Below are 24,542 nucleotides of genomic sequence, written 5' to 3'. Positions count from 1 at the left end.
TTTGAAAGAACTAATTCTGCTGCGAACCTACTCGTAAGTTTTTCACCTTCAAGCTTCACAGCACATCTCGAATGGCCCAACAAAGCACTCTACCGTTCTTGCCAACATCTGCAATGAAACTATTACACACTAAAAACTGCTGCGTAGGGCACACTATTTTATACGTAGGCTATAGATACAATCAACCGCGTGTTCTCGTTACTACAATGAAGGTGACAGCTGCCAAAAAATCAATACAACAAACAGATGTTGTGGGTCAACATGACAACAACGCAAGATGCGTTTTAGGAATTCGTTTTCGATTTTTGGCAAGGCTGTGACAGAACCGACCGATGATAAGGATCTATAGCAATACTGTTCGACATATCCAAGACCATCGCCAAAATTCTTAAATTTCCTGTCGTGATTTTGTCGTACGACGAATGTGACAAGGCCTTCGCTCTCGGCTGCAAGACGAAACATCCCAGTTGTAGCTCTAGTACACCATTTGTACGTGTAATATTGTCATTGTTTCCAGCTAACTTGTAATTCCACTGATCAGGATCGCCCTAACAACTCATCTCGGGTGTGACGCATCTCTTAGTTTGATGAGCGACAAGTGTTTTATTTGTGAATATATGTGTGCGTGTGTGCTTGTGTGTGTGTGTGTGCTTGTGTGTGTGTGTGTGCTTGTGTGTGTGTGTTTGTGTGTGTGTGTGTGTGCTTGTGTGTGTGTGTGTGCTTGTGTGTATGTGTGCTTGTGTGTGTGTGTGCTTTTGTATGTATGTGTGTGTGCTTGTGTATATGTGTGTGCTTGTGTGTGTGTGTGCTTGTGTGTGTGCTTTTGTATGTGTGTGTACTTGTGTGTGTGTGTGCTTGCGTGTGTGTGTGTGTGTGTGTACTTGTGCGTGTGTGATTGCGCGCGCGCGCGTGCGCGCGTGTGAGTGTGTGTGTTTTGGTGGGTGTGTCTATTTTTTTTCATTAGAATCGAAACATCCGCTTGGAGATTAGACCAGTTGTGTCAAAAATCCTAATTCGTTTTTCTAAACCATGTCGTGTGCGCGATTTTTCTTCAAGTTTTACCACTTTGGTGTCTTGAAACGTCTTGAGTCTTGGCACTTGACGTAAATAATCTAAATTACCTGGGTGTGAATCCCTAGTGGGCCACATTGTTGTGCCCTCGGGAAAGACAATTGACACCTATTTCCTCACTCTGGGGAATATTAGTTCCTAGCTTAGTTTAGGGACGTCCACATGGTTGGGACGTAAAGTCAGACGCCTAGTGTTTGGGGAGAGCCACACCTCTACAACGTTAAAGCGCTCGCTACACTTACCGACACGAAAAGGGGTCCTTTCCGTGTGAGGGGATCAAACCTTACAGTCCAGTCTTAAGTAGCATGTACTTACTCTACAGAGCTGGTGTGTTTACCCTAAAGGCTATGCGAAACAAACCGAAACAAGCTATCTGTCAACAAAAAATCAAGACCATAGCACGTCCAGGTCGAAAAATAGAAATAACGGAAATTCAGCTGCAGTACTAAGGTCACATACTAGGGGCCCAAAATCATCCTTGACCTAACCTTTCCAACATCTACCCACATACTAGATATCATCGTAATCCATCAAGAGGATCTTGAGTTATACTGACTACAAAATCTGGAAGCACAAACACAGAGACAGACACACCTAAAACAATATCTCCATTTTTCATAGAGATGAAAAAAAAATGCGGCGACGAATTATTGGGGTAAAAACACCCCCTGCAAAGAACACGACATGGTATGTTCCACTCACCCATACCTTATGTCATACCGTGTCAGAGAGACCAACCAGTTCATCCGCCTTTTTAAACTGCGTGGACGGTTGTTTATCTTAGAGCCGGGTCACACCTGCACTGCTACTATCTGTATACACACTGAGTAACCTGTGTTTCTCGGGATTAGAACCAGGGACTATTGGTCAGAAGTCCCCACACAACAAAGATGCATCGGAAGAGATTCATACGGCTGGGTCTCGTACAAATGGGTCTATCTCTGGTCGGGTCGTGTATGGGGCTGGGAGCCGTGTCGGTCGGCGTGCACCAAATGTTGGGCGGTTTTTACAGAGTGTTCTTCGTCCTCACTGTGGCGTCTTTTCTATTGGTAAGTGGACAATATTTCAAGCCTACACGCCGAATCCATTTGTTGCGTGCTTAAGAATATTAAACGTTGGGGGAAAAAATGTGTATCGTTTCCAGAAAATTACAGCGAGCTGCTGATAGACACCGACTGCGCACCTGCAATCTATACCATCTGGTTATTTGACTCGCCGGCCGGGACCCCTTGTTCACCTTATATTTGACCAAAATATACAATGTTCTTAGCGTTTAAATTAGTTCGGCTGACACAAGACCTAACTTAGTTTCTATGTAAACTTGCCGATACTTGACTGCTGGAAAGGTACATTGCTGTAGGGTACATTGTTTTGTTACGCGTCAGTTTGTAGTATTGTATACTGTATTGTCAGAAGTATCGGTCGGACCTAGGGGTGGGGTTTGAACAGGCTTTGTCGATATGGGTAGCTTACAAATGTTCACACAACCGTGCCTCGTGTGTGTGTCTCACGGTCTATTTCCGCGGGACTCTAACTCAGGACTAAAAGTAGCTCCGCCAGGTCTGGGTACGTTTCATATCAGTAATCCTCAAGTGACCTGCGACCCCTGGAGGTGTTCTTACTACCAATACGCTCCGTTAACATGGTTCGACGAGTTCGTACAAGCGATTCACGGCATGTCAACAAACATTAACAACAACGGCAAAAGGACTAGCACGGCATGTAAACAAATATAACAAACAACAACAGAACTAGCACGGCATGTAAACAAATATAAACAACAACAAAACTAGCACGACATGTAAACAAATATAAACAACAACAGAACTAGCCCGGTATGTCAACTAATATAAACAACAACAAAACTAGCACGGCATATGTAAACAAATACAAAAAACAACAGAACTAGCACGACATGTTGACAAACATAACAAACATGAACAACAGAACTATCACGGCGTGTAAACAAATATAAACAACAAGAAAACGACACCGTCATTTTTGACCTAGCTTATTGTTTTTTAGGAGATAGAAAGGGTGTGTTTTGCTGTGAGCTAAATAGTTCACAGGGGAATACTGGGAAATGGAACCTTTAATTATCAACCTCTGTCTTGTCGTACAGGTTGATTATAGATCGCTGTGAATACAAAAAAAAATACTCTTAGTCTCAAAAACAATTATTGACCAAGTAATGGTAGGACCACGCTAAGCTAATGCTAATAATCAACTTATATTCAGTTATTACGACAAATGAAAATGTAGGACGAGTTTCGTTACGCCTTATTAGCCCAAACTCCAACTGCATTAGATATACAACATTTGTTCAACCCTTCTGTTAACTTAGCCTCCATAGCAGGCTCTGAACCGGCCTTTTTGGGGGCTAAATAATACACCTTTTGCAGCCAGCCCGTAACTATCAGCCACCCCCGTATCCATTTGGTTACGGGGGTGGCTGATGGTTACGGGCTGGCTGCAAAAGGTGTATTATTTAGCCCCCAAAAAGGCCTGTTCAGAGCCTGCACCTTTTTTCCCAAGCATTTTTTTCATTCGCACGCTCGCATCTGTTTTCGGGTTCCCAGAGGGTGTTATCCCTATAATCGAATCAACAAAGCCTTACCACCAGAAAATGACCAAGTCTCGCTGGTTAGCTTTATCCCATGGGATCACTCTAATTGCCCATTGTCCGTGGGATCTTATCTTCTTTTGTGGGGCTTCATTCACTCACATCTTGTTTTCAATTAAAAACAATGTTTAAGAACATCCATATTTCATTTTTTTCTCTCAAACAGCTGCATATAGATTCGCTAATTAGGTCAAGGACCTTAATTGTTTCGTCACCCTGGGTTCGCTTTCTTCTCCAAGCAGATGTAAGGACCCGCCTTATTCTCGGTATTTTACACCTGTTTTTGGAACATAGGTACCTTTTTGTTGTCTTGACTTTCTAACGGTTCGCCAAACAGTACCAATGTTGCAGAGCAGGCGTGAAAGTCAGAGAATGAGAACCATCAATACATCTGCGTGGAGATTGGTCTGCTTTTTTCGTGGCCAAAACGCGACGCTTATAATTCAGATTTCTGACGTCTCTAAATCCTGCCCAAAGGGCGAGTGAAATTATCCAATTTACTTTTCCACCCTACATAATCAGCGGAATTACGTTTGATTGAAACGCAAAGGTATACAAACATGTGGAGGATGATAATTTCTATCCTGTGCTATTTGCTAGCATAGCTGAACCACTTCACGTACCTCGGATCCACGGCCAGCAGCAATCTTTCCTTGGACAAGGAGATCGACAAGAAGATTGGAAAGTCAGCAACTACACTCGCCCGTCTCACCACTCGAGTATGGGAGAACCCCAAACTCTCTGTCAAGACAAAGATGGCCGTGTACAACGCATGCGTTCTCAGCACACTTCTCTATGGGAGTGAAACGGGGTCGACCTATATGACAAGCAGGAGAAAAGGCTTAACGCCTTTCACATGAGGTGTATGTGCCGTATCCTTGGCATATCATGGAAGGACAAAGTGACCAACACCAAAGTGCTGTCCCGCGCCGGCCTCCCTACCATGTTCACCCTGCTCAGGCAGCGCAGACTTCGCTGGCTAGGCCACGTCCGTCGCATGGAGGATGGCCGAATCCCCAAAGACCTTCTCTCTACGGAGAACTGATCTCAGGAAAGAGACGTACCGGGAGGCCACAGCTGCGTTTCAAAGATGTCTGTAAGAGGGACTTGAAGGCTCTAGATATTGATACGGGGCACTGGGAGGACCTTGCAAGTGACCGTTCCAGGTGGAGATGCACACTGTTCAGACAGCTCAAATCAGGAGAAGTCAGACTGATGCACAGCGCAGAAGTAAAGCGGATCCGCAGAAAAGAGCTTTGCAACAGAACTGAGTCAGCTTACAGATGTGATTTTTGTGGCAGAGACTGCCATTCTCGTAAAGGGCTATTTAGCCATAGTCGATGCTGTAGGGCTGTTGTGAATTAGGATTTTACCATGGTCAATACTGACCGACGGAGGCCATGTATAAGCTGAATTACCGTACGTAGAAGGGTGCCGTGCTACTATGTATAGCTAGTTTTGATTTAAAACATAGCTCCAAACCAATGTTGTCTGTATCGAGGCCATATATAGGTGATTGTTTGAAAATATCATTTCGGCTGTGAAAGTATTTCAGCCTTAAGCCAACCCAAACCATTAATGGATGGACGGATCGTTTAGGTGCAAAAATCCTGTATTGAGACTTTGGCATATTGATGGCAAGATATGAAACTTTGAAAGTATTGATTACAAATATGATGAATGTATTCTGGGGGGAGTTTACCCACTAAGGAGCTACATATTTGCAAGTTACACATCTATTTCTTGGCCTATTTCTTCATTTTCTTATTTTTACAGCTTGGAGTTTGGTAGAGGCATTTTATTTGCCTGGTTTCTATAACGAAATATAGAATACATGTTTGTGGTTATAATCTGCACTACAGAGACTACCGATGGTAGTGACGTAGGTCGTCGTACGATTTTGATATTTTATAATTTTCAAGCAGGCTGACGGAACAGACCACCGACAACGATCAGAGACAGATTTTCCGTTACAAGACAGCAAAACTTGTACGACACATGCAAGACCCTCTCTCAAGAATACCCTTTGTTTGCAACCGTGCGAAACGCATACGAGGAAGGTGACATGGTCCTGAGTGACGTGGTTGTGTGGTGTCAAATGTTGTACATGTGCGTACCGACGGCGTCTTTATCACTATGAGCTGTCAGGACCTAACATGTTCCAGGTTCTCATTATGCACGCAGGGGACGTTTACACCACAACAGCGGGTCGTGTCCATGAAACGGTCTAGTGACCAGCACTACTGTTAGTGAATGTCATGGTTGGCGTGCCCCACCCCTCTAGGACAAAACACACTGACAAACGAAAGAAATGATTCAATGAATGAATGAATCAGTAGATCAGTCATTTGATCCATTTTATATTTTACTGATATTTCCAGGGCCAGCTGCTGTACTGCACGGCGTTCCTGGCCAGTAATATGAACAAACAGACCGCCGCCGCCAGACGGAAAGCTGTAAGTATTTCACTATTTTCTACTATTCTTATGTTGTTCCCAGTGAGTGTGTGTGTTTGAGTATGTGTGTGTGTGTGTGTGTGTGTGTGTGTGTGTGTGTGTGTGTGTGTGTGTGTGTGTGTACGTCACAGTGTATGGGTGTGTATGTGCTTGTGTGTACCTGTGTGTGTGTGTGTGTGTGTGTGTTATTATGTATGTATGCATGTGTTTGTGTGTGTGTGTGTAGGTGTATGTATGTATGCATGTGTGTGTGTATGCATGTGTGTGTGTGTGTGCGTCTATGTATGTATGCATGTGTGTGAGTGAGTGTGTGTGTGTGCGTGCGTGCGTGACTGCGCGTTTGCTTTCGCGCTTGCGTAAATAAGAAAGAGGGAGAAAGAAAGATTAAGCGAGCGAGAGAGCGAAACGATCACGACAAGAGAAAGTTTGCTCTCTAGTACGAGTGTTATTTTCGAAACTTTTCTGCGTACTGAATAAACCGGTACTACATAAGAAAGACATCAGAATAATCGCTAAATAAAACGTGCTGCTTTCAATTTGTACCGAATTTACATAGCCTTAAGTATGGTATTCTTAGGGCACTTCCTATTCCACAACGATGTTTTGTAGTACGTGTACACAAACTTGGTTCGTTTGTACCTGTCGGGTTGTTTATATGCATTCTCTGACCGTGTCGGGCTCTTCCGAGACGTGCGTTTGTACTCATGTCCGCTCGAGTTCCTTCGCGACACGTCAGATCGGTATCTCCGAGAAGACCATATGAGAGGCGCTTTTGTTCCATATCTGCTGTGTTCTGTCTATCTATCTATCTATATCTATCTGTCTGTCATTTTACAATTCTCTCTCTACTTGCATGCTAATACTCTATTCCTCAGAATTGTAGAATTTGTGGGGATGTTAAGGTAATATATCTTACAGGATATTCATATAGGCCAGTTGCATCATGTTCAAGTCAAATCAAAGCCTTTATTTTCTTTGTTATGTTAGGTGCTATGTTAAATGTTTGTTGTTTGGCCGAGTGGCTAGGCTCGCACTCTTGAGATAGAAAGGTCACGGGTTCGATTCCTGGCATACCTGGCTAGACGTTGTGTCCTTGGGAAAGGCAATTTACAAGACTTTCCTCACTCCACCCTGGTGTAAACATGGGCACCAGACTTCGGTTGGGGGTTAAAAGGCGGTGGAATGAGAGGGATTGGCTCTGTCATCCATACCGTGTCCTAGACACATTGGATAACAACCCACTAACCCCTGTGGATATCTTTGCCTTCACCTTTTACCGTCTAATGTTTCCCTAGGACACAGAGCTCGTGACACATCCTTTACGGTCCAGAGTCGGTAACACACGTGTCGCCCCGGGCCGGTATGTCATGTCTGACTGGAATCTGTACACACACTTCTACAGACATTCCTAACACGGCAGAACAACCTGGCAGTGTTTTCTTTGAAAACGATACTGTCCAAGATGTGGGCACAGTTACCACTTCTATTTTTGTTTGTTTATTAATGTGTGTTTGTTTGCTTGCTTGCTTGTCATTTGGTTGGTCGGTTAATTGTTAGCTTATTGACCCAAGTTTGGTGTTGTTTATAAGATTGTTGGTTTAATTATTGATTGATTGATTAGTTGGTTGGTTGGTTGGTTGGTTGGTTGGTTGGTTGGTTGGTTGGCTGGCTGGTTGATTAGTTAGTTGTTCGGTTAGTTGGTCGGCCAGCCGCACACGAGGAAAAAAACTCGCCCGAAGAGTCTGCGAGTTCCAAGAGAAATTTCAGTCAGTAATGCGGCCGGCGTCCTCTCGGTCACTGCGCAATTTCAGAGATCGGCCGATGTTCTCAGGCCCCAAGCGCCTTCCAACGTACTGGCCCATTATTTTAACCAGAGCACCGTATTGAAATTCTGGTGTTCAACAAATTTGCCCGAAGGTCGTTGATAGTGTTTCGGCCACTTAAAAGTGGCTTTTCCGATGAGACAATAAGTGAAGAGTGAAGAAAGCTTTGATAAGAATAAGTGATTTTTTCACGCTTCAACTGAAGCTAAAATGACTTGCGTTTCGAAGAAAAGGAAATATCTTCATGCACCAGTTCATGCAATAGATAACACGCGATCGCGGTGACCGGACTGTTCATAATGAAACAACGTGTTAGCCTAAAGCTGGAGGGTTTATTTTTCAATAGTCCAATGATATCGGCTTCTAAGCCAGGTATACACTTCAGCCTCAAGGGACAGAAGTATTGTTTGTGGCTTTGGAGTTTCCTCTCTTTCTCTCCTACATTTTCTGTACTACTAGTACTATACATATGCAAACTTTTCAGTGAAAAGGATATCAAACATATTATGACAAAAAAAAAAAGATGCAGCAAACGTCGCTGTTCCAACTAGCTAGTGGTTTGCTGTATATTACTTTATGTACAAAATTTCAATGACGTATCCGTGTTTCCCATGCATTCTATGTAACCCTTATCCAGCAGTTATCTATATAGCCGGTATAGCTTCCCTTCGGCACAACACATCAGCTTCGCAGGCACGCGGCGCGACGGCAGGTGGTTATGTTACACTGAACGATTTGTGTAAGTGTAAGGCTGCGTTGTTTAAATCTAATCTAATGAGGATGCTCCTACAGTACCTATTTCAAACAAGTTCCACTCTATGATAGTTCTAGGAACTACGAATTTTTGAACACTTCTATCCTAAGTTGATAGCTATGGTATTAAAATGCATGGCTGTTTCTTATGCCTATCTGAGCTGGTAGTAAGTAGTCGGTACGTCCACAAGTTTATGAGTCATTTAGTACTTAATACATATTCTGGACATTTTCCTATTATCTTTAAGTGGCGCCCACTGTAGATTTTCTTTAAACTGGTGACGCTAGCACCCCTGTCATCGTTGTCTGACCTGTGACTCATGATCAGTCGGTTAACCTTTGATAACGTACGAGATCAAAGGTCAAACGATATCCGTTGTGACCTCTAGGCTATGTTGACAACATCTGCTCAGATCTTCCATAATTGAAGGGTTTCAAATGTTACCTCTTTGTTGGTTTAGCTCTTCCTACATGAATAGAATGTATGGGGTAAATTTGGCCCAGACGTCTCTGTTAAGAAAACAAGTTTAAGATTATCCGTCGTTTCCATTAAGATAAGAATCTGTCATGATTACGTCTTGATTGATTGACGGGTCGACAACAGCTTTAATTATAAGACGGCGTCATGAACCGCATTTCTGGACGCCATTTTATTGAATTACTTAACGCATGAAACACCTGTCACATACAAGATACTGTATCTGTGGTGTATTCGAAAAATGCTGTCGTAGTCGCTTGAAGATCTTCAAAGGTTTGTTTACCGTATTTCTGTCGTGCGATGCCCTACGACATCTTACGACTACGCTACGGAACTGCAGTCGTAGGATGTTTTGAGTTTCGCGTGCGTGCGTGCGCGTGTATGTGTGTGTGTGTGTGTGTTTGTATACGTGTGTATGTGTGTGTGCCTGTGTGTGCGTGTGTGTGTGTTTGTGTGTGTGTGTGTGTGTGTGTGTGCGTACATCACAGTATGGCTGGATGTGGCGTCGCATGGTCGAGTGGTTAGGCTAGCGGACGCGAGATCGAGAGGTCAAGAGCTCGATTCTTGGCGTTCCTCGCTATTTATATATAGAGACGTTTTATCCTTGGTAAATGCACTTTACATGACTTTCCTCACTCCGCCCAGGTGGGACAAAGGGTACCTGTCTTCGGTTGGTGAGATAAAAGGCGATGGAAGGTGCCTTCCAATAATACCACGCCCTAAGACATAGTAAATAACAAACAACTCAGTGCCCCTACGGCGTCAGAAACGCTGATATGTACGACACATCTACGACTATCCCAGGAATTTTCCCCACATTTGCTGCGGCAGATCTATTGTACACCTGCCGTGTGTCATATCAAAGGAGGTGTAACAGGCGTTCCGGTTGGTCACTTCGGTGAGCCCTCGGGCGGAGTGATTCAGGGAACAAAAACTTTAAGTAAACAGTCATTCCATGCCCTCGCATAAACCTTTGCATCACTGAACCATTTGTGTCTCTCGTTGCCATTGTGTTAATCACATTACAACTTGGTGACAGCAGACGACGTCGCGCCACAATACATTACTGTGCTAGTTTCCGTCTCAAAAACGGTCGGCGCCATTTGAAACGGTTGATGCCATTCTACATGCACTAGCACACTTACGTTTTCACTTAATTCACGATGCTTCTTGACGTTTACGTAGCTGTAATGATTTTAGGATCAAGCTTTTTGACCTGGCGATGAATTTAATCTATTTTTTTAAAACTCATTATAAACAATTTTTATGACACTGTTGTACAGTTGTGATTAGAATATTCCTTTTTATACGTTTTTATCCACCCAAAAATTTATAACACGCTTGGATATCGTATCCACCGGTCAGTGACATGGGGTCGTCCGTCTCATAATTAATAATGATAACCTTTATTGTACATTCATGCCCTATCAAGGTACGGGCATATGGATACAAAATACACAGTAACGTTCATTTAATGACACTGACAGGACTTCTAATACGTATCTAAAACAATGGATCTAAAACTACTCTAATTCATGGGTTCGGCTTCTCGTCTCTTTGTGATGTTAGAAATATAAGTTGAGATGGACTTCTTTAATATTGTATGGTCAAAACGCATAATGAAAGTGAATTTCTTAATATTAGACATAAATTGAAAGAGTGGAAACGTTCCCGTAATATAATCAAGCTATATAAACTAAAATATAACAATAAAGTGGACTTCATCTTCTACCTATAATGGCAACCACCGTTTACAAGGCTTTAGAATGATTATTGGATCCTTACGGGGGAAATTAACCCATCTCTCCCCTTTCATAATGTTTTGAAAATTTGGAACAACACAATTCTTATTTGAAACTTATTTGAAAATACATATATATTTGGTGACATCAACTTTACAACTTGTCAGAACAATGTATGAAACATAGTGCTAAGACATTTTGCGGTGGCATGATATGGGATGGACTCTACTTCAATTCTTGAAATAGTGAAGTTTGATAATTTGTCATATTTAGCTTTCAGGTATATTCTTTTTAGGTCATCTTTGATAGACATATAGATTCCAATAGGGATTGTACAAGTATGAAAATTCCATCTATAGTAGATAGTCTTGTGCAATTAAAGCGGGTATCTCAAACAAAGCGCGCCAAATTGCGCTCGAAAATTGCGCCAAAATATGTGTATAAATCTCTGATGCGCTAAACAAAAGGGCTGCGCCCTGAATGTACGTGGACTGAAATTTTAACGTAAATTGTGATTTAAAAATGGCAATTTTAGGCGACAAATTGCGCCGATAGGCTGGTTTGCTGGTCTGGCGCAATCTGGCGCAGCCCAGAGAGACAGCTCGTTTAAGTTATCATCATCCTCATTATCACATGAATGTAATCTATGATACTGAGATGCATAAAAGGAAATGAAATGGAACTGCAACAAGGCCGGAATATGTCACATTATTTCACTCAGCGGTCTCTAAATGATCTACTTTCCTTCCCGCAGAGACAGTTTTACGTGGCTGTGTCCGTGTTCTCCATGTTGGCGACCATCACGTGTGCTGTCTGCAGTCTGGTCGGCTTCTTCACAGGGAAGGAAGTGGAATACCAGGTCAGTCTGAGTTCTGTAGGTTCCTCCTCCTGGAGTCTGGTCGGCTTCTTCACAGGGAAGGAAGGAGAGGGATGGGCTCCGCCTTCCAATACCGTGCCCTAGACACGGTGGGTAAAAACCCACTGCTCCAACGGCCCCAAAAGGGCTATGGTACCTTTACCTTTACCTTACCTCCCTCCATGGCCATTTTTGGGGTTTTAAAAATGGTAGAAATTTGCCAAGTGGGGGTGGATGGGGTTTGTCAGAAAAGTCTACTAGTCGAAGAGGACAAGAAATTTCGGTTAGGGATGCACCCGTCTTTCGGAAGGGACGTAAAATGGGAATCCTGCGTTTGAGGAAGCGCCTGGAGCACGTTAAGGGGAAAGTGCTACCAACCTATGTAAAGTGTACCCTGCTACAGAAACAGCCAGGAAACATGCTGCCCTAAGGGCCACTAGGCACTACAAGGTGAACAAAATGCAACGACACAACACAATTACACATTGGCAACCCAGGAGTCTGGTGGAGACTAGAAATGGACGTCATAGCCTGGAATTCAGGCGTGAAAAGATAGATCCCCGCTCCGATCTGCGTCCGGACCCCACGATACCTTCGCGTACAAGACGAAAAAGAACAGGTAGATTCCTGTGGGTATAACTCATGGCTGGTTTGGGGGCTTGGGACGCTATCGTTCATTCATCGTTCGTTCGGACCCTTGTATACTATGTATAGTGCCTAGTGGCACATAGTGCATCATGTTTCCTTGATGTTTTAGTAGCAGGGTAAATTTTACAGGGAGGTTGCTAGCCCTTACCCTTTAACGTGCTTGAGGTAGTCTCCAACCAGACCCAATAGATTGCAAAGACCGTATCCAACTGGCAGAAGGAGCTTATAGTGGCTATGAGACTTGGGTTGGCAATGAAAACTCCTTCTGCCTGTTGGATACGGTCTTTGCCAACCCGTAGGTCTGCTTGGAGACTAGCTTGAGGCACATTCTCGAACACTGGACCCATATCTTACGTCACTTTCAAAAGATGGGTGCAGTCACAACCGAGATGTCCTGACCCAGAATTGAACCTGGATCTCCCAGTTAACAACTAATTGGAACCAGGAGCTGACCTGTGGGGCTGCAATCCCAGGGACGCTATCGTAGACGCCAATAAATTGTTAACCCCATCAACATGCTTCGTGACCTCACACTATCATGGACGGTCCCGTCCAACAGCTCTGGACTCATGAAACGTCACAAACATTCTGATTTACTGTCCGTTTACGAGCTAGCTGTAGGGTCAAACAGAGGTAGACACTGAGGTTACACTGTAAAGCCAAGGATTGGCTGAAAGAATTACACATGTCGCAATATTGACAGACCTATCATCTACCATTTAGATGAATTGTGGCGCTTTTGCATCAATCTGCAAATTATGTATTTATTTGCATAATTTTTATCTCTTGATGTTCTACTTACCATAAACTACATGTTACATGTATTTGAGTCATTATGGAAAACACTGCAAATATAGATTTTACTCATTAATTATGCAAATTAGGTCCCAATAAGCATAATTTGAACTTCATTAAGTACATCTCAGTCTAAACTACCTGGCATACTTAATATCATGGAAAACCGCCGTTCCTTTGTTCAGTTATTCTCCTTAGAAGATTTTCACAATAGCGCCCTGCAGTTTCAGAGCAAGCTGCAAGGGGGCCCAAACCTACACCACTTCTTTATTGCGTCACAAGCTATCAGCCACCCGAAAATTAAGACCATAGCACGTCCAGGTCAAAGATACAAAAACGGATGCTGCAGTACCAAGGTCACATATCAGGGAGCCCAAAATCGACCTTGAATTTCGGCTTTACAACACCTACCCACATACCAAATATCATCGTAATCCATCCAGAGGTTCTGGAGTTATGCTATCGACAGTAGTGCGGAAACACAGACGCACACACAGACAGACACACCCAAAACTATATCTCCATTTTTCATGGAGATAAAAAGCTGATGGTGGCAACAGCCGACAAACGGCAAGGATGTTGATGATGAAGAATAAACTTTTTTTGACTGTGCGAAAGATTGTAATGGTTGGCAAGCCGGTTCTAGACCACCGGGTCACGGGTTCTAATCCCAACCAAGCAGACGGTGTTCTGTATATTACAAATACGCATGCTACTGGTTTGGATTGTACTGTTATGGACGGAACGGAAATTTGTTATGTCGGTCACGTGTTTTAATGGCTAATGTTGAGCAACTTGCGAGAGGAGTTCAAATAGACCTATGCCTCACCCAGTCATCATTCCAGGGTGTTATCGCTCCTTGGGAGGAACCCATTCCCTTACCAAGTAACAACTGGAATTTTGGGACATGGCTATGAGGTTTTCTGACTGTGCACCAGCAGTCGAATCCTTGTGGTCGCTACAGCATGGGTTTAACCTCAGGACCTCGTAGTCCAGAGGCAGGCTCGCTAAACACCGGACTACGCACGCTACATAGAGTTTTGTAATCTGAGACAAGCAACCCGCTGTAGCCCGAAGCTATACTTGAACCTGAATCTTTGGTGGAAAAAAGCTCAGCTCCACCGCACGTTAGAGCGAGAATATATGTTTGAGCATCGTGCTGCCGAACGATTTCCCGGCCATTGCAGCGTGTTCCCAAAATGTTTTTCCCCCAAATCTTAACTGTAACGGAATACTCCTGGGGATCTCCCGATCTTATCAATGTGACGGGTAGTAATGTATTTAACACCGGTCATTTTAAAATTGGGTTTGTCTATTTTGTTCTTGTCCATAACTGCAAAGAAGCACGTTATTAACAGGAAGCACAGGTATAGATTTGAATCAATAAAGATGTACTCAAATAACCAGTGCAATAGCGTAAAGGGTAGAGCGATCGGCTGTAGGCCAAAGAATGTGGGTTCTATCCCTGGCCGGTCACGACATTCTTTTTTTCTTTACATCCATTTTATGTTCTTGCTAGGGAATGCAAGCAAGTCTTATTTTCGCACATTTTCACAGGATCCGCAGGGTTAGGGATGACAGGAGCATGCAGTGTTTTCACATGTATTATCAAAGGAGCCTCCTGTCAATAGCGGCAAATTCTTATTGACAGGAACATCCATTCTTACTGACAGCAACCCCCTGTAAATAGTGCCAAACAAATTCTTATTGAGGGTAACATCCTGTCAATAGTGACAAATTATGATTTACATCCTGTCAATATTGTCAAACAAATTCTCATTGACAGAAACATCATGTCAACAGGATCTGCCTTCTAAATTTGGGAGGACGCTATTTAGATATCACAGACTTCTAACAACCGTTTACAATTCAATGATACAGTGGATACATACGCTATTGTTGAAAAGATAAATGTACTTTTACTTCTACACTTGAATATTCGGAAAGATATCAAAGTCAAAGTCACTTTTCTGCCTAACGTAGGCAAATACATACTTTGCAATAGTTCGAAACGGTGAAAAAGAACAGTAGATGATAGTAAGTACATGGTACACACGGCAAATGTATGACATGTATGACCTGCTCTGTAACTGAATCCTGACAAAGTTCGCAGGGTTTATCGTATGATATAACATTTAGCTGTATCTTTTCTGCAAAGTCTTATCTTATTGTACAAAAGAAACTAGCATACATTTACTATAAAAAAAAGGAAACTTTGTCTTTCTAACAAAATTCAACCGAGGACATCCAAAGATGGTTCCCGTAAGACTACCACTGCACGAAAAGTGGCCTTTACCGTAACGGTAAATGTGATGTAAAGTCTGGTAAAGGTTACATTTACCTGCTATTTACCAGACATTTACCCGCTGGTAAAGGTGCAGATTTACCCAGCATTTACCCGGTATGGTAAGTCCGGTAATGGTTGCCTAAATTTACCCACATTTACCCTGTCGTGTAAAGATGCATTTACCGAGATTTACCATTCGTGGTATAAGTCACAGTTACCGTCATTTACCCGCCTTTACGGACGGTGTAAATATGTATTTACCGAGATTTACCATTCGTGGTATTAGTCACAGTTACTGTCATTTACCTGCATATACGGGCGGTGTAAATATGCATTTACCGAGATTTACCATTCGTGGTATTAGACACAGTTACTGTGATTTACCTGCATATACGGACGGTGTAAATATGCATTTACCGAGTTTTACCATTCGTGGTATTAGTCACAGTAACTGTCGTTTACCCGCCTTTACGTGGAGTGTAAATATTATGGCCTGAGCACGTAGGCAGGTAAATATGAATTTACCGAGATTTATCATTTGCGTTATATCTCATACTTATCGGCATTTACCCACCTGTACATTTATCTGTACATTTACCAACCACGTTGTGACACTCCCCTGAATTACCCACATCTACCCATGTTTGTGGAGCACAAGGACAGGGTGAAGGACAACACTCAGCAATATTTTCTTTTCTAAAGGGTATGCAGATAAAATTTACAGTGTTACCGGTTATAAAATGATCAGACACTGAATGTGATCAACCGTCCTGTATTAACAAACACATAAACTACACAAGATACTTACAAGCATCATTCATGATGAATGGCACTTAACATCTAACAATACTGACAAACACAGCAATTTGGAAATTGCATAGAGGAGAATGTTTAAACATAAATACATGTTGTATCATACGTTCTGTGCAAAATTCTGATAACATCTTGTCATCAATATTTGCTAGTATGATAAAAAGCTTGATAACTATGCAAAGAAACAGTAACAATATAACATTACTACGATAATTATAACTGGCCCGGCCCCCGATTACATGTTAGACGTGGAAAATATGTAGCCAACGTTCAGTGGGGCATGCACTGTTTTGCCAACATGATCAGTGAGATGTTTATCAAAGCAATGCTTTATCATTATTTCATAAAAGAAAGGTTTTGGAAATTTTTCCAGCATATCTGTATGTTACACGTACATCAATTCACAATTTAACATTTCGAGATTCCAAACGTTTTAAATACAAGACTTTGGTGCAGGGTCGGCCTGTATATGCGGGATAATGCTGGTAAAATCAGAGTTAAGGTACAATGTATTTCTTTTATATTGTAAAATGCATGATCAGCATCATTATAATAACAGAACAATATTAACTGCTGTAGAGTGCAAATAGACTGAAACACAATTTGCTACATATTGTACTAAAGCTACGAAGGTCTTAATGGCCCTTAGTCTGCCCCCCACCCCCATACAGACATTGAATTCCAGGAAAGTAATCCTTTATGGGCTGGCAAAACAGAGGACACCTATGGTACATCACATCAATCATTAACTGAAGTGTTATATGTTGTGGAGCTGCTTGTGTCCTCTCTTTATTCCCATTTACATCTGAGTCCACTGCTGCTATGCACTCTGGGCAAGGTATAGACAAGGCTGTCTCCCTCAGTGTCTGCATGTTAGACTTCTTGGTGAGAGGTGAGCAAGTTCCTAGATAAGAACACCAAAGTATCATTGAACATAAATTCACATAAACATACCTGCAAAGAGTGAAAAATCTAAAAAAAAGAAAATACACATGTATATAGTATGATCAAGAAATATCATGTCGCACTGGTAACTGGGATACTCCAACAGTCACTGTCATGCCTTATACCATCAGATATAGCTGTGTATCTAAACAAATCTTAGGTACAGGTCTTGACCTGAACTACTCGTTCAGAAAATGGTAGATTTTCAATAAGGACAAAAGCATGTTTGAACAACATAATAACCATGCTAGGAATAACTATTATAGAATTACAGATGAACATTTGACTCCAGCCTTGCAAATGTGTTATATGTGCTGTAGTATACATGTAGTATAGATGTGGCTTTAGTGCACTGCCAAGGTAATTTCATAGTGATTTTAGCTGTCAAAGTGGCCATCCCCTGACTGAGTCAGACTTGACCTGATTAGTACCGGTCCAGTACCTGTCCACCAGGCTTCAGGTATTTTGGACCTGTACCTTATTGATTGTACCCGGTGCTGTATCAGTACACAACTCTACCATCAGATTATCACAACAGCTGCTAGTAACAACCAACAAGAGACAATGGAGATTCAGCATGACAGCCTGACTCAATAATAAAACACTTTGTCATACCTGGGCCGCAAAAAGCATTACATACAGGTGGATTATCACACAGGCTTCTATTTTTATCACATAGGCCTCCTTAGAATATCTAGTGCTAATTTTCAGTGCGCCGCAGTTGAAAATTGGAATATTGTGACTGTTAGTTACAATTTTTTGTTCAAGGACACCAACTTTTCTTAACTTCTCGCGCATTTCGCATTGAAACGTGTGTTTTCTCGGGTGGGTATGACATAAAATACAACACGGTGTATTCCGCATCACCCTTGGTTGTGCAATACGGAATATACCGTATTGTATTCTAAATGTATACACTGAATGTGCTTCTGTCTTTTGATCATCAGTATGCAGGATTGAAGTCTTACCTAAGAAGCCTGTAGCAGCACTTTGGGTACTCAGCAGCTGCCTTCCTGTCAGTTGCTAGCAATGTTCCCAGCCAACCTCCTCACAACCCCGCGCTGCATTTTTGAATGTCTTTTCTGCTGCCGTACTGGTAGTACATATTGGTAAAAAGGGACACAATAAGTGAATGACACAGTTGTCCACAGCTCTGGGCATCTTCAAATATCTTTAGACATATGACTTATTCTACCTGAAATATAATATTGACACATCATCTGTAGCTGAATACACCTGAATAACATATTCAGGAAAGAAGGCATACAACAAATTATCTTATGGAAATTTAACTTAACACTGCTGATTCGGGGTCACCAACAACAAATCATTAGAGATTGTGAGAAACAAAAATGAATACTTATGAAAATGTCAGCTTCCTCATTCATTAATACAGTAAAATGTATTTCTTGTTTTCCAATTGTGAACATGCACTACCCGTCAAGCGTAGCAGATTCATCAACAAGTTGATGCTGGTTGCCTAGCCCCAAAGAAGAAGAAGAAATATTATAACATTTTACATCAGGTTAGCTTAGTATGTTGGAGACATAGAAATTTTCAATCATTTGTGTTTCTGACGATGTCGTGTCAATAACTTAAACTACTTTGTTAAAAAAGACAGCATTTCTAATCTTTACCAAGCGTCTGTACTCACCACTTGGGTTTCGGCCCGAAGATGGTATGCAGGCATGCAGAAAAAAGATAGTCCTTCTCGGCAAGGGGGGAGGGGGGCGAAGTGTTGACGAAACTGACATCATCAATTTCCGCGCGTTTTGAGCTTACAACCCATTCACTTAGACTATCCAGCCTCCTCTTGGTCTCTTGTCAACCATAGTAGACTATGGCGGTACAAAGTTTCGCGAGGATCGCGATACAACGGCTCATCAATGCCAAACGAACGAGGACGAACGATTTTCCCCTCCATTTTCGAAATTCTTGCCGCCCACTTGAGCGCATGCGTGCCTCAACTGACCAATCAGAAGATGTTGACCTAATCGCGACCATTCCACTATCTCGCGGGGGTCGTGAAGACAATAAGATGGAGAAATGTCGCTTTTGTCAACAAATTCTATAAGTATTAAGTTTGATCTGTCATAGCCTCCCCATAATTGCCATGATTTAACCAAAAAGCCCCCCAAGAAAGGCTTTCAATGTTTTAATGTCCTCTCTCATCGCGGGGTCTTGGCACCTATGTTTATATCCTTGTATTATGCCCGTGCGTATGATATGAAATACTTTGATATATAAATTGATATATAAATGTTATAAGTTCAGCTTTGTAATATACTGTAGTAAGTTTGAAGACTCATTTCTGAATATATAAACCTCATTGCTATCAACTGGGCCTCTTCTCTTAACTTAGCCCGCTTAACTGGGCCAGTTTAACTGGGACCTTAACTGAGACCTTAACTGGGACCTTAACTGGGACCTTAACTGGGACGTTAACTGGGCCCTTAACTGGGCCCTTAACTGGAACCTTAACTGGGACCTTAACTGAGACCTTAACTGGGCCTCTTAACTGGGACCTTAACTGGGACCTTAACTGGGACCTTAACTGGGACCTTAACTGGGACCTTAACTGGGACCTTAACTGGGACCTTAACTGGGACCTTAACTGAGACCTTAACTGGGACCTTAACTGGGACCTTAACTGAGACCTTAACTGAGACCTTAACTGGGACCTTAACTGGGACCTTAACTGGGACCTTAACTGGGCCCTTAACTGGGACCTTAACTGGGACCTTAACTGGGACCTTAACTGGGACATTAACTGGGACCTTAACTGGGACCTTAACTGGGACCTTAACTGAGACCTTAACTGGGACCTTAACTGGGACCTTAACTGGGACCTTAACTGGGACCTTAACTGAGACCTTAACTGGGACCTTAACTGGGACCTTAACTGACACCTTAACTGGGCCCTTAACTGGGCCCTTAACTGGGACCTTAACTGGGACCTTAACTGGGACCTTAACTGAGACCTTAACTGGGACCTTAACTGGGACCTTAACCGGGACCTTAACTGGGACCCTTAACTAGGCCTCTTAACTGGGTCTCTTAACTGGGACCTTAACTGGGACATTAACTGGGACATTAACGGGGACCTTACTGGGACTCTTAACTGATAAGAGGTTATCAAAGGCTTGAGCTGCGGCCTATAACTTACCGCAATACGGATATTTACCCTATATTTACACATCTTTACCGGGTAAATTTGTGGTATTTATGGGTAAATCTTACATGTCACATTTACCGACAATTTACACACCCATGGTAAGTTTGGTAAACCCCAGATTTCGTGCAGTGTACAACACGCCTGTTGTAAACTTTTGCCCGCGGGAAGTGTTTATATAAAGGTGCCAAACGGACATCTGCGTTTGTCTTGAGTGAGAAATGGGTGTCAAACGAATTAAAGGTCGACAAATACCATTTATCATTCGTGCAGACACTACAGAAATGACAGCTATGTCTATAATAAGGACTCGACTTGTTTCCGGTCACCAGCTTGACGTGCCATATTCATTCCTTTTTAGAACAACAAAACGTTCCCCCCCCCCACACACACACGAAATTCACAATCAGTGAAATGTATGCCACTCTCTTCTAGCAAGTAGAGCGTGTTGCTTCTACAAGGCCTTACCATTATTAAGATGCTAGTTTCGTTAGTTGTATCGATCAACATAGTATATACAATTACGCCCACGTGGCTATGACGTCACTTAGCGTCCGCCATGTTAGTTGGTTAAACATGTGCCAATACATTATGAGAGAAATTTTTTTGAACAGCTGATTTCCCCCTTTAGCATGCCTGCCTTTCTTCATGTTTTACAATATGGTATTGATATCTACTAGTTTTAGCTTGAAACTTCATCTGTGTTGGCTATTACAGATAACATTTGCTTCAGGATATCTACTAGTTGTGACCCTGGCTTTGAGATTTTTTTTTTTTTCAATCATTCCAGGACGGCCTTTATCTCGAGCGGCGCATCAGTGGCGGCGCCATGGCGATGTTCCTGGCTACAGAGGCCGTAGCGTTCCTGAACGCCACGGGGGCGTTCGTGGGCGCTCTGCTGGTGTCGCGGGACGTCTGCTTGTCCGTGCCGCCTGAGGGCGAGGGGGACACCGAGGAGCGACGGCAGTTCACCCGGTCCAGCAGCGAGAGGTCCTCCACGGAGATGACTCCGGTAGGTGACACAAAAAGACAAGTACAGATCTGAAACTACGGTGGTCTAAAAGTACACATTGCAACTTCAGTACGTATACAGTTTACGTACCTTTCGGAAGTACATGTACATGTATCAGGAAACTATAACCATTCATTAATTCATTCATTCATTCATTCAATCATAATATGCGGAGTCATTTCACCCTTTTCTTTCATTTTAAGTTGTCATATGACTCTATTCTGTTCCCTTTTTAGATCTAGATTGTATACTAGTAACTATTTGTCTTAAAGATATGTGTGTAGTTGTGGGTGGATGCTTGAAAGGAAACTGTAATTGTAACAAATCGAACTCCCTCCAGCGAGTGGTCCAGGCCAGGTTCCAGGCCGTACCGACTCTCCGCCGCTCCAACAACGGCGCCTTCACCCTGCAGGGGGCTTACCGCGTCTGCCGTCTCCCGGGCAACCAGCTCACACTCATGCCTGAAGGTAAGGGTAGTCACGTGGTTATGACGTAACGAAGTGCCCGGCATGTTGGTGGGTTAAACGCTATAGGGAGCTTGCCACGTCTGCCGTCTCCCGGGCAACCTGTGGTAACGATGACGCAATATTGTTGAGTCTAAATAACGTGTTGCTACATTGTCCCGGATGTGCCGCACGCCCTGCACAGACCAAAAATCATGATAATAAAAGTTGCTGACTACTTGGCCTAGTAAGCAGACAACAACAGAAACAACCAAATAATCTAGTATTAAGATATTATCTTTCTGACAGTGGTGATAGATTGATAACTTTGCTCGTGTTTCCCCATACAGAATCGTACCTGCCAGCGGAACTAGCGGAATACGAAATGATGCCATCTCCCTGGAGTTATCCCCCTCGCCGCGGGGAGGCGCCCCCGTCCTACCACTCCCGGGTGGACTACTACGAGAACGGCACGGACACAGCGTCCGTCCGGACCCCGCTCAGACGCTCCAACGCGCCGTCGGAAATCGACATTGACCTCTAGACGCCATGGAGTAACAAATGCTCCTATTGGACAACAAGAGATAAGAGCGGCGCCTCTTTCAACTACCCCATCTACCGTGCTTAAGGCATAACGTAATTCGTTCCTCGTATAAAGCGCAGATCTATGTAAGGAACCCATGAAAACACAATAGCTACCTCATCATTGGTCGTGAATTCCCAACAGCTAGAAATTTGTTCATGATCGTTAACTTCTTATTGCTTAAGCTGACAGCTGACTCCTGATTGGTTAGGAATGAATGACGTCACAAACATTTCAAATGCAAATACTTAATTTCTTATATAATCAATCTAGATGTTCCATGCGACAGTAATGCAAAGTTGTGATGTATATGAAAATACAGAGGTTAATATAACCACATCTTTACAAATACTATTCATTATTCAAGTGATATGTCTTTGTGAAGAATGACATTTAGGGGAAATAAAAGGCGGTAGAAGGAAAGGGATGGGCTCCGCTTTATGATACCATACCTACACTCAAACTGACAAAATTCATTATGGAAACTAAAAGTTTAGTTCTGTCACTATTTATTCAAAGTTGTGTGCTCTATCAATATTCCGACTATGCAAGTCATTATCACCAATGGCTCTTTTAAAATATCAATATGGTACATCATGAAACGGTGAAGTGTATATATTTGTTCTTAATGTATATTTTTACATTTGCAATATTCTACCAAGTGCATTTATTTACGGTAATTAAATTTTATGAAAAAGGATACCTCTTTTTGGTGTTGACTAGGCCACTTTGATATGAGTGACATCGATTTTCATCGATTTCCTAAGAAGCAAAAATGAAAATCTCATGCTAGTTTTATTCATCATTGTGAATTTCTAATGGCGTGGGGGGGGGCACTTGGTTGGTAACAGGACTTACAAAGATTTTCAGTAAAACGCACCAAAAACAACAACTCCATCTTTCGCGGAAGTAATAAGTTTCACTATAGCCAGTGTTCGAATTTCAATACAGCATATGTATAACGTTATGAAGCTATTTTTCTTCAAAATTATTAGACCGATCCTGTCGAACACCATATCGAACATATAGAACACCCCCCCCCCTGTTCTACGTCGAACATCTCCGTCAAAAATAGCGGTAGTAGGACAGGAATGGCACGTGTAAAGCAGGGTATGTATATCTGTGACGGATTTTCCACGATGTTGGCTGCATGAATGTTCAGGACAAAAACGAAACGAAAAAGACAACAGCTCCGGCACTCATGGGGAGGGAGCTTGTACCACATTACAACTACTACAAAGTCCGCTAGTACAAAGTTCCGTTTCTTCTTTTTTGTGTGGAAACTGAAAACTTGAAAGTTAAAAGGGTAAAATTACAAGAAGGGCATTTCAATTCTTTATCACTAAAGATCATGCAGCTATAATACATGCAGCCAACAAAGTTGGAAACCTGCCACAGATATACGTGCATCTGCTGCTAGTCCGCAGGGTAATGCTATGCAGCGCCTCAACTACATCCACCCACTCCTCGGTCTCAAACAAATCTACTCAGTGGATGTATCACTCAACAAAGAAGTAATTGCCTCTTTCTTTGACCCGCTATGAAAGTGTTTCAGAGTAAGGAAAGCTCAACAGAAGTCAGTCCCCATTATTGTCAGCGCAGCCATTATTGTCCGTCAAGCGCTGTTCTTGACGGAGGTATTCAAAGTAGTCGTGGGCGTAGCTTCGGTATCGGTCTAATCACGGAGTTCATTAGGTAGAAGCCCTCCGGCCGAGCTCAGGTTCTGACACGTTCCCAAACGCTCTGGCGGGTGAGAGTGCCTGACGTGTACAAGTACTACTCAAACAAAACCGTCACCAAAAAAAACGCTATCAAAAACCTTTCGTCCTGCTTAAAGAAATTGAAACTTTTGTTTCTAGCTACAAGCTGCGGAGCACCGCCAATCCCGAGAAAAGCTACATAGCTGAAGACAGCTGTTCTCCCCCTACACCCCCGGGATGTATGTCACTACCTCTGTCGTCCTCGGTTCAACTTCGTTGATGGTAGCAGGACGAGGGAATGCTTTATCGTAAGTCACACAGTTGTGAACTCGCAAACACACC

The 24,542-nt window shown here is 42.7% G+C and overlaps 2 protein-coding genes and 1 long non-coding RNA gene across 3 annotated transcripts in view; 2 read left to right on the top strand and 1 right to left on the bottom strand.

Moving 5' to 3' along the window:
• The first annotated feature begins 1,800 nt into the window (after positions 1 to 1,800).
• Positions 1,801 to 23,200, top strand: LOC136437098 (uncharacterized). Its single transcript, XM_066431574.1, has 6 exons — positions 1,801 to 2,120; positions 6,076 to 6,150; positions 11,701 to 11,805; positions 21,253 to 21,474; positions 21,815 to 21,941; positions 22,268 to 23,200. The coding sequence occupies exons 1-6, from the start codon at positions 1,962 to 1,964 to the stop codon at positions 22,459 to 22,461; spliced, it is 882 nt and encodes a 293-aa protein (XP_066287671.1). The 5' UTR covers positions 1,801 to 1,961; the 3' UTR covers positions 22,462 to 23,200.
• LOC136437096 (interleukin-6 receptor subunit beta-like) overlaps positions 12,636 to 24,542 on the bottom strand; it is a 237,385-nt gene continuing 225,478 nt past the window's right edge. The window contains exon 20 of the transcript XR_010756161.1: positions 12,636 to 12,766. The gene's annotated coding sequence lies outside the window, so the exon portion shown is untranslated. The remainder of the gene's footprint in view (positions 12,767 to 24,542) is intronic.
• On the top strand, positions 15,648 to 16,667 carry LOC136437099 (uncharacterized). The gene is made up of 2 exons (XR_010756162.1): positions 15,648 to 16,011; positions 16,042 to 16,667. It is a non-coding gene; the product is annotated as an uncharacterized lncRNA (long non-coding RNA).

The sequence above is a fragment of the Branchiostoma lanceolatum genome, chromosome 6 (genome assembly GCF_035083965.1).
Source record: "Branchiostoma lanceolatum isolate klBraLanc5 chromosome 6, klBraLanc5.hap2, whole genome shotgun sequence".
Taxonomy (NCBI): Eukaryota; Metazoa; Chordata; class Leptocardii; order Amphioxiformes; family Branchiostomatidae; genus Branchiostoma; species Branchiostoma lanceolatum.
The sequence above is the reverse complement of the archived record's forward strand: the minus strand, read 5'-3'. Positions and strand labels throughout refer to the sequence as shown.